This window comes from Coloeus monedula (assembly GCF_965178545.1).
Source record: "Coloeus monedula genome assembly, chromosome: 4".
Classification (NCBI taxonomy): Eukaryota; Metazoa; Chordata; class Aves; order Passeriformes; family Corvidae; genus Coloeus; species Coloeus monedula.
The window spans coordinates 15,042,184-15,055,208 of record NC_138784.1 but is presented as its reverse complement, the minus strand read 5'-3'; the positions used below and the strand labels follow the sequence as shown (position 1 = coordinate 15,055,208).

The 13,025-nt window shown below is 44.0% G+C and overlaps 1 protein-coding gene across 2 annotated transcripts; it reads left to right on the top strand.

The window, feature by feature from the left end:
- Positions 1 to 915: 915 nt before the first annotated feature.
- FGFR1OP2 (FGFR1 oncogene partner 2) lies at positions 916 to 12,086 on the top strand. 2 transcript variants are annotated; one of them, XM_082280284.1, is made up of 6 exons: positions 916 to 1,020; positions 3,935 to 4,071; positions 5,203 to 5,320; positions 6,218 to 6,360; positions 9,299 to 9,412; positions 9,759 to 12,086. In XM_082280284.1, exons 1-6 carry the CDS (start codon positions 1,017 to 1,019, stop codon positions 9,894 to 9,896), a joined length of 654 nt encoding a protein of 217 aa, XP_082136410.1. In that variant the 5' UTR covers positions 916 to 1,016; the 3' UTR covers positions 9,897 to 12,086. The 2 variants fall into 2 exon arrangements, with proteins under 2 accessions (XP_082136410.1, XP_082136411.1); XM_082280285.1 differs by having other exon boundaries at positions 957 to 1,020; positions 3,808 to 4,071.
- The last annotated feature ends 939 nt before the right edge of the window (positions 12,087 to 13,025 follow it).

The following is a 13,025-nucleotide window of genomic DNA, read 5'->3' as shown; positions in this document are numbered from 1 at the left end:
GTGCGGGTGAGGCACGCACGGGGGGGGGGGCGGAAGGTCCATGTGTTATTCCAGGTTGCGTGGGAACTCTGTGTTCAAATATGCGCAGAGCAGGAGCTGGAGCATTCCCGCAGAAGGCTCCTCGATCATCGAAACGTCACACTATTTATACATTTTAAGAAACAGAAGCATCAGCGTTCGTGGGCTGCAAGTTAGGTAATTTGTCTGTTAATTAGTACCCAGCTCCGTTCGCTGCGTGTGTCTCTGGCTTCTCACGCACATGAGTGCGCAGCCGGAGCTCTCACCAGTTGAGTCGGGTTTGTTTCTGGTAGGGGGTGGGTGACTGCGATCGCCGGCGTGAACCTTCCCGCAGTTACTGCTCATTCGTGCGGACTTCACTCTTGATGGCTTTCAGCCATGCAGCCCGTTCATTTTCAGACTGCCTCCCTTTTTTTGTGAAATACGAGACAAGCATTCGATCCTGGAATCACACAATGCCCTCCCTGGCTTGGAAAGGATCCTAAAGCCCATCCAGTTCCAACCCCCTGCCATGGGCAGGGACACCTTCCACTATCCCTGCTTGCTCAGAGCCCCATCCAGCCTGGCCTTGGACACTGCCAGGGATGGGGCAGCCACAGCTTCTCTGGGCAGCCTGTGCCAGGGCCTCACCACCCTCACAGGGAACAATTTCTTCCTCATATCCAATCTAAACCTACTCACAATGCAATTGCTTAATCCTAAATGTCCCGCTAGAGCTGCTGATGTACACTTTAACACAAATCCCGAGGTTTGGCTCAAAGCCCGGCTCACACCTGCAAGCCTCGGGACCTATACGAGGGCGGGGCGTCCTCTCGCGAGATCTGGGGCCTGTGGCCGGGGAGGGGCGTCCTCTCGCGAGAGCGGCGCGCGGCCGGTGCCGCCCCCACCCCACGGCGCCCCCTGGCGGGGACGGGACGCGCCGCCCGCCGCTGCCGCCGCCATTTGACACCGGTCGGGGCCGGTCCGGGCTGACCCCCGGCGCGGCCGGAGCCCCGGGCATGAGTGAGTCCCGGGAGGGGATCGGGAGCTCGGCGGGGGGGCGCCGCTGGGCGATCGGGAGCGCGGCCGGACTCGCGTTGGGACGCCCCAGGGCCGGGGCGCCCTGAGGGGCGTAAAGGAGGAGGACGCCCCTTGCCCCCGCCTCAGACCCGCGGGCCGGAGCGGGCCGGGGACCCCTCACGTGTCTCGGCTCGCGGCGGTGTCACGACAGCACCGGTGTCGCGCCTCAGCGTCGCGATGTCGCCGCGTTTTGGGGGGAGGAGGCGACGCTTCCCGCGGTGACACTGCCGGGACGCCCCTGCCACACCGGGAGTGCGGAGGGGACACCCCGGGATCTGTCACAGCGGGAGCGCGGCGGGGACATCCCCGGGATGCTCCTGTCACACCGGGAGCGCGGCGGTGACATGCCCGGGATGTTCCTGTCACGCCGGGACCTTTTCACCAGCCTAAATTCCTTGGAATTCCTTGGAAATTGCATTCTGGCTCAGCGCTGCCAAACTGGTGACTGTGGTAACAAAACCCACGAGCCGTGGGAAACGGTGGCTTCCAGTAAGGATGGAAAGAAAGAGGCAGAAAATTAGAAGGCGGCTGTGGTCGCACAGAGATCTTTATTCTTTGGCGTTGTTTTTTGGTTTTAAATTGGTAATGATGCCATTAGTAAATAGCAGGAAGTGCCAGGCGGTGAGTGTGTAGTAGGAGTGTTGCTGGGGTGAGTTGTTGCTCTGCTACCTGTTGACAGGATTGCACTAACAAGCATCTGTGCAGCTGGGCATCTCTGGTAGGGCAGGGCTCAGGAATCATTAACTTCAGTTCCCATAGTCATGCTCATAAAAAATAATACATGATAAGAATTTGCTTAAATCAAGTATATTTGAATAACTGGGGTTTTTCAACCCACTAAATGTCCAGGCTAACTCACAGGTTTGCTCAGTTCCAGGATCAGGCAAAGGTTTTGTTTTCCACAGGCAGCCAGAGAGCACTTTAAGTTTGAAGGATTAGGACCACTGTCTTGACCAAAAGGTACCATAGCCAGGATTTAGGACCAATGTGAATTACCATGATGCAAACAATGATTCTGCTTTTTGAGGTACAAATGCTGCCTGAAAACTGGAGCTGGGCCCTGGCCTGACTGGGGACGGTGACTGCAGAATTTGTGGGGCTGCATTCCACACGTCTTTCCCAGCACATTCCCTGTGAAAAGGGACATCAGTGGCTTTGCCACAAATCAGCTTCTTTTTCTTTGGTGTGGTTGGGCTGGGGAAAAAAATGAGAACGTGCATATGTTAAACATACACTGTTTAAAGATGTATATGGATGCAGACAAACTGTCAGAGGTGTTAAGTGCATTGTAGTCTGAATGCCAGAAGTATTCCCAGCTCATGGAGAGGCCTCAGAGGCTTTGTTTATACTGGCCAGAGAATTCCTGGACTGTGAGCTGAGTTAAAGGCTGCTCTTCAGCAGCTCCATGGATCTCACTAAGTCAATTTCTGTAGCAGTTCAGCCAGTTAGTGTGGAAGGTCATCTTTTGTCTGGGATATTTCTGTAGGAAATCTGACTGGAGGGAGGAGCAAGGAAAACAGATCCCTAAAAACAATGCAGTCTGATTCTTTTGCATGTCATATTTGAAAGCCCTCAAACTGCTAAGTCAGGCTGAATAAATTAATTGCCTGTGATAACACAGCAGTCTGCTCAAGACCTTGATACCTCAAATACATCGTATGGAAAGTTAAATGAAAATTCTGCCTGATAAACAGGATTGTTTTCTAATGCTAATGCTTTTGATAGCACATGAATCCCAGAAAACACAGGTTAAATGCGTAGTGTTTGAAATATCCTTCCTTCTACTACTTACCTGAGACGGGGGCAAAAGGTCAGTTGAGGCGAATTTGAGGAGTTTTTTAAGCTTGGCTTAAAGATCCTGGGCTATGATTCGTAAAGGTGCCTGGGAAAGTCAGAAAATCAACTTGATTTTTTTTTTTCCCACATAGCTGAGGAAAGACTCAATAATCTTTAATGCTTACAAAAATCTTTACTTTCACAAATGGCCTAGCTAAGAAATAGATATGGTTGATTCTTTCTGTACCTCAGAACATTTCCTAAACCAAATAGTAAGCCTGATGTCAACAAGGCCCATAAATCTCATAAACCTCTATCCCTGCTGTTTGATTGCTGAAATCTGTTCAAGAAGCTTAAATATATTTCCTTTTCAGTAGGACGAGTCCAAGGTTTCTTAAAAGAAAATAAAAACTTAGGCTGAAAATCTTGGTCTTGAAACTTAATCTATCAAGCATGAATATGAAAAAATGTAGTGTAAAGGTCAGTATTGTTGGCAGTAGGCACAAGCATTTTGCAAGTTGGCAGTTCTGGCAATCCATAATTCCTGTAAACAAGTACTGCAGTTAGAAGGCTGGTGTTTAAAGGATGCAGTTGGTTCTTTTCCTTAGCTGAGCTGCTGTCTTTCTCCATGCTGTTGAAAATGTCACAATTCCATTCCATGCAGTGATGTTCGTGTTCATTTATCGACATGAACAAAACACAAGCCTTTCATCTTCTGAGCTTTCCCTGAGCAATTTTCTCGACTCTGTGAGTTTGAGCTGCTCCTTCTCTGCTGATTTAAGTCATCAGAATCTTCCAGGCCACTGTAATCCTTCAGCATTTTCTTCTGTGCTGGATTTATACCTCAGTTATCCTGAATTATGGCTGTTAGGAGAGCACATTTAAAGAAAAAGTAGCATTAAAAAATGAGTGAGTTCATGTAATATTCTTTCCCTTTCTATATCACCCTGCCAGAAGCACGTGCACTGCCCAGCTTTCCTGTGTTCAGTACCTGCCTCTGGCAGCTGCTCTGTCCCCAGGGTAGCTGTGCTGTGTGGCAGAGGTGCTGTGGTGCCAACGCAGGTGCCTTTGTTGTGTTCAGAAATGAGCTGCACGATCGAGAAGGCGCTGGCGGACGCGAAGGCGCTGGTGGAGCGGCTGAGGGAGCACGACAGCGCGGCCGAGGCGCTCATCGAGCAGACCACGGCGCTCAACAAGCGGGTGGAAGCCATGAAACAGGTCTGCTCTCCAGCCCTTCTTGCTCCTGGGAATAACAGCATTTACATCCTCTGGGTGCTTCGGTGCAGCACAAAAGGAGCATGCTGTTGGGTTAATCCTGTAATGCACACTTGGTGTTTTTGTTAGAGGTGTGGCTCTCATCTAAAAATAGCTTGTTTATATAGTTGGAGCCTGTGAAAAAAGTTTTCACAGTTACTGCAGCTTAAATATTGAAAACAAGCATTTATTTGAAGAACACTGGTAGAAACAGACTTGGTATCTTACAAACCACTCTGTGGTGTCTCTTGGTTTGCTCTCTGGTGCAATACTACACATTTCCATTAATTTCAACATATCTATTTAATCATACAGAGGCTCTGTCATGTTTTCTTCTGTACAGAATACTTGGTCTTTGCAGTGTCTCCTTTTATTTCCAAATAGCCTCTTGGGCTTTTTTGTGCTCATTTCTACTCTGATGTTAAGCTGCTTGAGGCATGTTGTTAGATTGAGTGTGACTTTGACAAGAGAACTCCTGGGAAAATGTAAAGATGTCTTGTGACTTTCCATATGGGAGTTCATCCTGTCACTTTAATGAACCCAAGATATGTTAATGGGCCTATAAAATAAAACCCTGCATGAAATTTAGCCCTGTGAAACTAGTCGTGCAGAGGCTTCATGGTTTCAGATCAAGGGTGTTACATTTCCCCATCTATTGGGAGTCAGGATCTATTGACTCGGGCCTGAGTGACTTGTACCCACACAGCCTTGTGGTTTAAGGTTTTGGGAAGCCACAGTAAATGTCAAGAGGTTTGTACCTCATGGTTTGTCTTTACCACATCTCTATGAGTTTTAAATTACCTGATGGTGAACTTGGCCTGCATTAACTGAAGGTTAAATAGTATCCACTACACACATCTAAGATATGAAACTTGTTTAAAAACAAAGGTGATGCTTTTGTGTCTCTAAAGGACAGGATGTGTGCAATGCTCTCTGGCGTGTGTGTTTGATATTATTATTTAAAAGAAAGCATTGTCTTCCTGGTTACAGACTCTGAGTGACAGTAGAACTGGTGCTTTGTGACCTGCTGAGTAATGCCTGCCCTTGGTTAATCAAATATGCTGTGCCTTGTTGGTTTGTTTTTGTAATAACCAGTACCAGGAAGAAGTCCAAGAGCTCAATGAAGTAGCAAGACATCGCCCTCGGTCTACTCTAGTGATGGGTATCCAGCAGGAAAACAGACAGATTAGGGAATTGCAACAGGAAAACAAAGGTAAAACATGAATAACTGGTCATTTTCAAGCTCCAGCCTGTACCACTGGACATAGACTTTTACCACTGATCTTTTTTCAAAACATAAATTAGAAGAAAAAATTTCTTCTACAGCTCAATTTGTCAGTTTAACTGATCATAATACAATTCAAGAGTCCTAAAGTCCATCCTCTGGGACTGATGAACAAAAAGAGATATTTGGGAAAAATGACTTTTTTCGGTCCTTACCTAATGTCCAGCACAAGTGAGGAGATAAATAGAACTTAATTCTGCAATATAGGGATCTGTTTGAAGAAATCTTTAACCACTGCTGAAAATAATAAGAGCAGTCAGGACAAGGTGTGGTATAAGTACAGAGTATGAATTCCTTCTGGAATTCTGTACACTAGGAATGCACTGTTTCTCCTGGAAAGCCTTAGGTATTCTAACAGTTCCATTCAGCAAGAGATTCAGTGATCTCGATTCAGATGAGTCTTGCCTCAAGATGAGTCTTCCCTCAGGGTTATTTATCCTTTCACTCAGTATATTTTGAACAGAAGCATTTTTCAACTCTGGTTTTACCAAGCTGCAGATTAAAACAGATCTGTGAATTCCTGCCTGCCTTTTGTACAGTGTAGCTTGTAGTGGTTGGGGTAAAGCCACACTGCAGATGGCTTTTGTCAGCCAGAGGGACTGAACACAAAGTCACACTAACAAAAGACTGTTTGTTACTGACCAGGAATTGTCCCAGGCTGGTCACCATCAAAACCATTTGCAGAGCCTCTGTCGATTTTATGGTGCAGGGAGAGGGGACACTCAATTACAGGCTTATTTCTGTTTTCTCAGGCTGAAATACTTGTGCATTTTGATTTGCTTCTTTGTGTTAAAGTCTTAAATGCATTTTAAATTCTGTTGGCAGAACTGCGCACATCTCTCGAAGAGCACCAGTCTGCTCTGGAACTCATCATGAGCAAGTACAGAGAACAGATGTTTAGGTTGCTTATGGCGAGCAAAAAGGATGATCCAAGTATAATAATGAAGTTAAAAGAGCAGCATTCCAAGGTAATAACTTCATTGATGTTTTTTGCTTTGTTTTTCATTTACACCTTAGTTTGTAGTGGATCAATTCAAAGCTCACTTCATGTCAATTTTTGTGTCATTGTACAAGTCCTAATTTCTGTAATCCACTCCATGCAACATGAACAGGAAATTATCAGTTGAATAAGTCAACCTTACCAGCTTCTCATTTATTGAAACTTTCAACAGGTAGCATTCCATTACTGTGTTAGCTTAACTTACTTTTGTTTCACTTCCATCTTTAAGGCAACTGCCCCATTACACTGCCAGAGGTTACTAATATTCAGAGTTTTAGACCAGCTTTAACTTATGCTTGTGACACCAACAAATAATTAGTAAACGTGTGCTTACAGAGAGTAGGAAGAACAAGCTTTTTAAATTCAATATTCAAATTTTTTTTCCCCTAAATATTGTAAATAAATTTAAAAAGTTAAAAGTCCTTTTGACCATTGAATAATTGGATGAAGCAGGAAACAAAAGTATATGTTCAGTTATTCAGTGGTCAAAAGGACTTTTAAATTTTGGGGGAATTCATTTGCTTTTCAGCAAAGTATTACATTTCATTGAAAATGTAACATAATCATTAGAGCAATGCAGCTGTGTAGACATAAGTTCTAAGTGTTTAGTAACCTTTGACCTCAGCTAACTTAAGTTTGCAATGCAAAGTTAGGGTCTGCTTACTGGGAAGACAAAATTTAAGAATTTGATTCTTTCTTGCCTGCTTACACATCCTAAGTGTGTAATTAGTGCCCTTGATATGAAAAAAATTACTGGATTAGAACTGTATCTTTAACATAAAATCTTGAAAAATGACAGGTATAGATGATTTTCAACAGAAGTTACCTCAGAATATGGTATAGCATCTGCTCCAGCTTCAGGAGAACCAACACAAGAGGGTAAAATTAAATCCATCCTGAAATGGACTGTAATAGTTCATTTAGGAGCACTTCAATGGAAAAACAAGAAAAAGAAACTAAAAAGAAAAAATAACATCTCGTGGTATAATTGGAACAGGAGATTTAGGCTTCAACATTTTCATTAAACCTCTTCCTACATGAATGCCTGATGAAAAAGATACATCACCCTTACCCTGACACTTAGGATTTCTGGAATGTCATTATTTATTCTCTAGCTCAGGCTTCATACTCAGGAAGACTGAACAGTCTTGAAGCACTTTTTAAGTACTTCTCTCTTGTTAAGTAAAAAATCCATTATAGCCCAGGAGTTAAGCTCCCTGTTCCCAGTAATGCTGTTTTCCCAAGTGCCAGCTGTTATTTTAGTGCATGTTTACAGATTATTACAAGATCATTGATTGCTGCAGATCAAGAAGCACCTCCTTGAAACAGAACAATTTATTTTGATAGCATTGTTTGCAAGAGAAAAGGGTGTTTGGTAATAGTGACCCTGATCTAAGTGTGCTGCTTGAATTTGCTCAACTGAAACAAGGCCCTAAAATGGGTGTGGCCCCTTTTTGGTTTTTTATCTCTTCGGAGAGAAAAAACCCAACATGTACAAAAGAAAGGAGAGACACAGAGGCTTTCACTTTCATTGCACTCTTTGGTTTTACCCCATCTAGGTTTTCCACGTGTGCCTTCCAGAGCAGAGCCTTCTAGTTTTGTGTTAGGATCTGACCTAACATCAGTGACGTTGGAACAGGCCCAAAGTTGTATTGATCCAGAGCCCACATGAGCTGGGAATGCAGGAAGTAGGGAGGACAGCAGTATATCTGAAACCCACAGCTCCTACCCAGTCCTTCTCAAGGGTACATCCTTGCCTGACCACAGCTTCCTGTCAAGCTAAATTTGTGAGTTCTTAAAAAAAAAAAAAGTTTCATGTCATCACCTGCACTGGAAACTGAGAAGAAAATAAAAGATTAACAGCAAGTTCTTCCCCGCCCCCTCACATTGGGAGTAGGCATTTAACAACTGCTAAATTATAGCTGGGGCAGTTGGAATGGCAGAGAGGAAAGGGCTGATGTTTGTTTTCGTAAAGGGTATTTGTTTTTGTCAGGTAAGTGTATGATTCCAAGTGAGGCAGTTCTTTGTGCTAGTTTAAAAGCAAGCTGATCATCTGCCAGCTATGTAGACCTCCCATCAAATTCATCATTTAAAGGTGGGATTTAGCTGTAGCCTCTACTGTCCTTCATTTGAGCCCTCCTGTCCTGCTCTTCCTGATATTAGCCAATAAATATTGTGGATTTTGTCCAAAGGCCAGGTCCGGCACAACTAGACTGGCATCACAGCAGAGTTGGAATAAAAGACAGGTTGAAAAATAAAAGCTGCTGGAAATACCATTAAACTGTCTGGCTTAACTGAGCAGCAGTGAATACCAGGGTGGCACAGGCTCCTCATGTAGCATTGCAGGGAAAGGCAGCAGTGACCCTTCTTTCTGAACCTCTGAAGTCCAGAGCCCAGATAAGCTGGAGTTGGAGGTGGATCCAAGCAAAAGAACCTAAACTAGAAAGTGGAGGACAGGTTTGAGTTTTGTAACATATGACATTGTAAGGATGACCACTGCACCTACTCTTTTTTGGGCTAGTACTGGAGATCAGGTTTCAGACAACTGGAATATGGCTTTCCCTGCTGTTCTCCAAAGTAACACACATCCGTTCCTGCTGCACAGTTCCTGCTGCCTGGTCAGGGCAAGCATGGCACCAACTTGGAGCCATCTGGAGGCTGAGGATCACAGTTGGTTAAGCTTATATCAAATCCCAGTGAGAGGGATCACTGTGGGGCAAACCAGGTTTATTTAAATAACCAAGACCACTGTGGCTGCCCACACAGGAAAGTTAGAGAGAATTTGTTTTCCACAATTGAGGTCTGTGTTAAAAAAAGTCACAGCAGTTAAATCACGTTGAATGCTTTGCCTTTTTTAATAATGCAGAAAATACATTACTAAGATATTACTAAATATTGTATCTCAGGAGCTGCAAGTGCATGTGGACCAAATTACAGAGATGGCAGCAGTAATGAGAAAAGCCATTGAGGTGGATGAAAGGCATGGCTGCAAAGAGCAGGAGCGCATCACCCAGCTCGAGGTGAGGAGAAAGCTGCAGGGGCACAGATATTAAAGGGAGTAAAGATCCTCCCAGGTGTTTTATGGAGTTACTGTCCCAATCACTCACTGCTGTTGTGTTACCCTTGCTTTGCTGGAGGAGGGGAAGCACCACTACAGCTTCATGTCAAGGAGGGGATGCTTAAAGCCCATCCAAGAGAGCAGGAGCGTCACAAACCTCATTTGCTCCCTTGGAGAAGATGATACAGCACTGATTTCAAATCAGTGTTTTACTCCTTATGCATTAGTTTGGAGTAGAGGGGAGGTTTTAAGTTGCCCTGATTTCTTTCTGGAGTCCTATTAATGCATTTTTCTCTCTCTGGTTTTAGCAAGAAAACAAAGGCTTGAGAGAAATTCTTCAAATCACTAGAGAATCATTTCTGAACCTGAAGAAAGAGGATGCATCAGAGAGCACGTCCCTGTCAGGATTAGTGACAAGCAGTGATCTGAGCCTGAGGAAAAGCTAAGGACTCTGGGAATCAGCAAGCTTCAGTTGCACACTTAAACCAATGGAGCATCAGGGGGCACTGGTCAAGCACTTGTTACTGAATAGGGCACCAGCAAGAGAATGCATCCAACTCCAGCTCAGTGGCTTTTATACTGTGTGACATAAATTCAGCTGGTATTCTGCAATACCCTCAGTGACAGATTGATTGCCATAGATCTAACCTCAGTAGGAAATGGATTAATGCACTTGCTGAATTGCAAATTCTTTTTATATGAACTTGTTTTACAGATAAAAGGTGAGATTTCAAGTAATTTATATAAATTATTGCTCATGCAAAGTTCAGTGCACCTCTTAGATAATAAAGGTAAGATTTCAAGTCTGATCTCTGCCTTAGAAAGTAGTAACTTACGAATATGCTTTGTGCATGATCCACATAGCATTTTTTCCTTTTGTTTTGGTTTTAATAAATTCTCATTTTGCAACAAACCTCTTTGATGGGAGGGGCAACACGTAAGGATTTCTGTCATTTAGCCTTGGGGTATCCCTTTCAAATACAAGGCCAGTTTTTAAACATAAGGAATGCTGTCCATCAATAGTTTGGAATTTTTAAATGAAACAAGATTCTTTAAAATATGCACACTGAATTGTATTGTGAGAACATGGAAAGAGCTATTCCCACTTTGTTGTTCTCAGCAACACAGGTAGCAATACAATTCTGCCTCAGCCTTTACCTTCAGGAGAAGAAATCCAGCTCAGTTCTCTGTCAGTAAGAAGCCACAAGAGTCCCTTGTCTTTCTTCTCCAATTACCTGCCCAAACTTCCTAAGTGAGGAATGGCAACTGGAAAGCACCCAAGCAGTGACAGCAGAAAGGGGAGGGGGGGGTGGGGGTGGAGGAAGGAGGAAGCAGCTTCATGACAGAGTTGGCAGCCTGCAATTAATACTCCTAATTTTCCTTTCTCCAGTACTAACTAGTCATCAAGAAGGTTTTAAAGTGAGTTAAGCAGAGTGAAAGCTGTCAGCTACAGAAAACTGTGGAACTACAGCTGCCACCCACAGTTTAACATTCTGGCTGTTCAATAACCCACCAAGCAACATGAGCTGAGCTATCCTGAAATCAGCTACCACTTAGTCAAGTTTGATTTTCAGTGACAACAGCACAGAAGGAACTAAGCATCCAACACTTCCCAGCATGCCAGCTTCAATGCAGCTTTCTGTGCACCACCACAGCTTCCCTGAGCTCAAGGTAAATGTTCCACAGGCCTAAGGGGGAGCTTTCAGCATCACTGGGCTCACTTAGGAGCAGCTCAGTACCTTTGTCCTGTTCTCTCTGTTGCTGCTCCTTCCTGTGATGCTTTTAAGAGGAAAAAAGTTAGAAGGGAGGATTAGCAGGCAGTAAATGCTTGTTCTCAGTGAATTAATGCATGTGCTGAAAGGACAGGTAAATCAGGTCTCCACATTCTCATAGCCTGCTTTAGAAATGGAGAAGCTGCTGCTAGGCTTCTTGCTGGGCTTAAGAACACACTGAGGACATTCACATCCATGGAAAAAAATTATGGCCATTTCCAGACTTGTGAAACAGCCTAGGGGAAATTCTGGGGGAACATTTTAGCTCATGCACAAAATATTCTTGTCTGCTTTTATATTATCTGTAAAGCCTCGCCAGTGCTTCTCTAATTTAGATTTTGCATTTTTGCTGTGGCTTGCAAGCTGCTGACTTACCAGAAGCAACATCTTTTTTCAGTGGAGTGTTCTGTTATTGCAAACTCACAAGGAATTTTGGGTTCAGTTGTTGAAAATCTTGTTTCTAGAAGCATCTTTTCAGCCATGCACTGGTGTCAAGAGGCATTTCTATCCATTTGATGCTGAATTCAGCTTCATGGCTGACTTCTGGTTTGGCTTCTGAATACAGAAGAGGGTTGTTGTTCTGTGGCAGTACTTTGAGGTTGCTCTATTATGAAATGATGCTTGATTAGTGTTTATTTTTGTAAATTAAACAAAAATGTGACTTAATTTATCTACTCCTAGTCTTCACATTTGATATATCTCCCCTTTCATTCCCCTGCCCTGATCACTTTAGGATTTTAAAGAGCCTTCACAGTGTGTGGAGTGACTATTTTTCATTGCATACCTGTTATTTTTGTAATGCAGATGGCTTGAAAAGGATTTATGGCTAGAATTGTGTACTGTACAGTAAACTTATTTTGTCAATAAAGTTGACTGAAAACATGGATGTCTCCATGATTAAAGCAAGATACTGGGTCTGAGATGAGCCTTGTTGGCAACACAGGATAAAAAGAAAGGTAACCCAAACTGTTCTATGTGGCAGCTGTTCAGCTGAGGGCAGACTGAAACTAAATTGGGCTGGTTTGTACAACTAAAAGCTTTAAAAAGCCTTGACTTCTTAACAAGCACCTGGGATTAGAAGGTTGGTAAAATACAGAACTAATGGCGCTGTTTTCATGCAGAGTTACATGTAGTGAGATCCCTGTGTAAATACCCAAACGAAATTTACATTGGCTTAGGGAGTTTCCTTAAACACTTTTTCTAGTTAAAAGAGGAATTTCCAAGTCTGCTGTTTGAGTGTAAAACTTGCACTTGTTCTTTTTGGAGATCCTGGAGTCTGAGTGTCCGTGGCACGACCGATGGTCACTTTGGCCAGGAGAGCACTGTGGTGCTGCTCACAGCATGAGGGCAGAGGGAAGGTGAGACCTTAAAGCTCATCCAGTGCCATTCCCTGTCATGGGCAGGGACACCTTCCACTATCCCAGCTTGCTCCAAGCCCCGTCCAACCTGGCCTTGAACAGTGCCTGGGCTGGGGCAGCCACAGCTTTTCCAGACAAGTATTTTGTAATTTTTATCAGTTTTGCGATAATCAGCTGCACACACCTGTTATCTAGCCAAGCTGATAAGGCAGCAGAAGTCAACTAAATGCAGTGGATGCTGTGTGCAAAACTACAAGTCATTCCTTTGCTTATGGACCATTTAGCCCAAGTAGGGCTGAACAGGAACTGTATGTGAGGAGGGACTGAGTTCCTGCTGCCTGCAACCACCTTCCTTTTCCCAGACATTGGGAGCCAGTGTGGCCCTTGTATCAGAGATTATCATTATTTCCCACATTCAGAAAAAACCTCACCTGACATCTGCCTT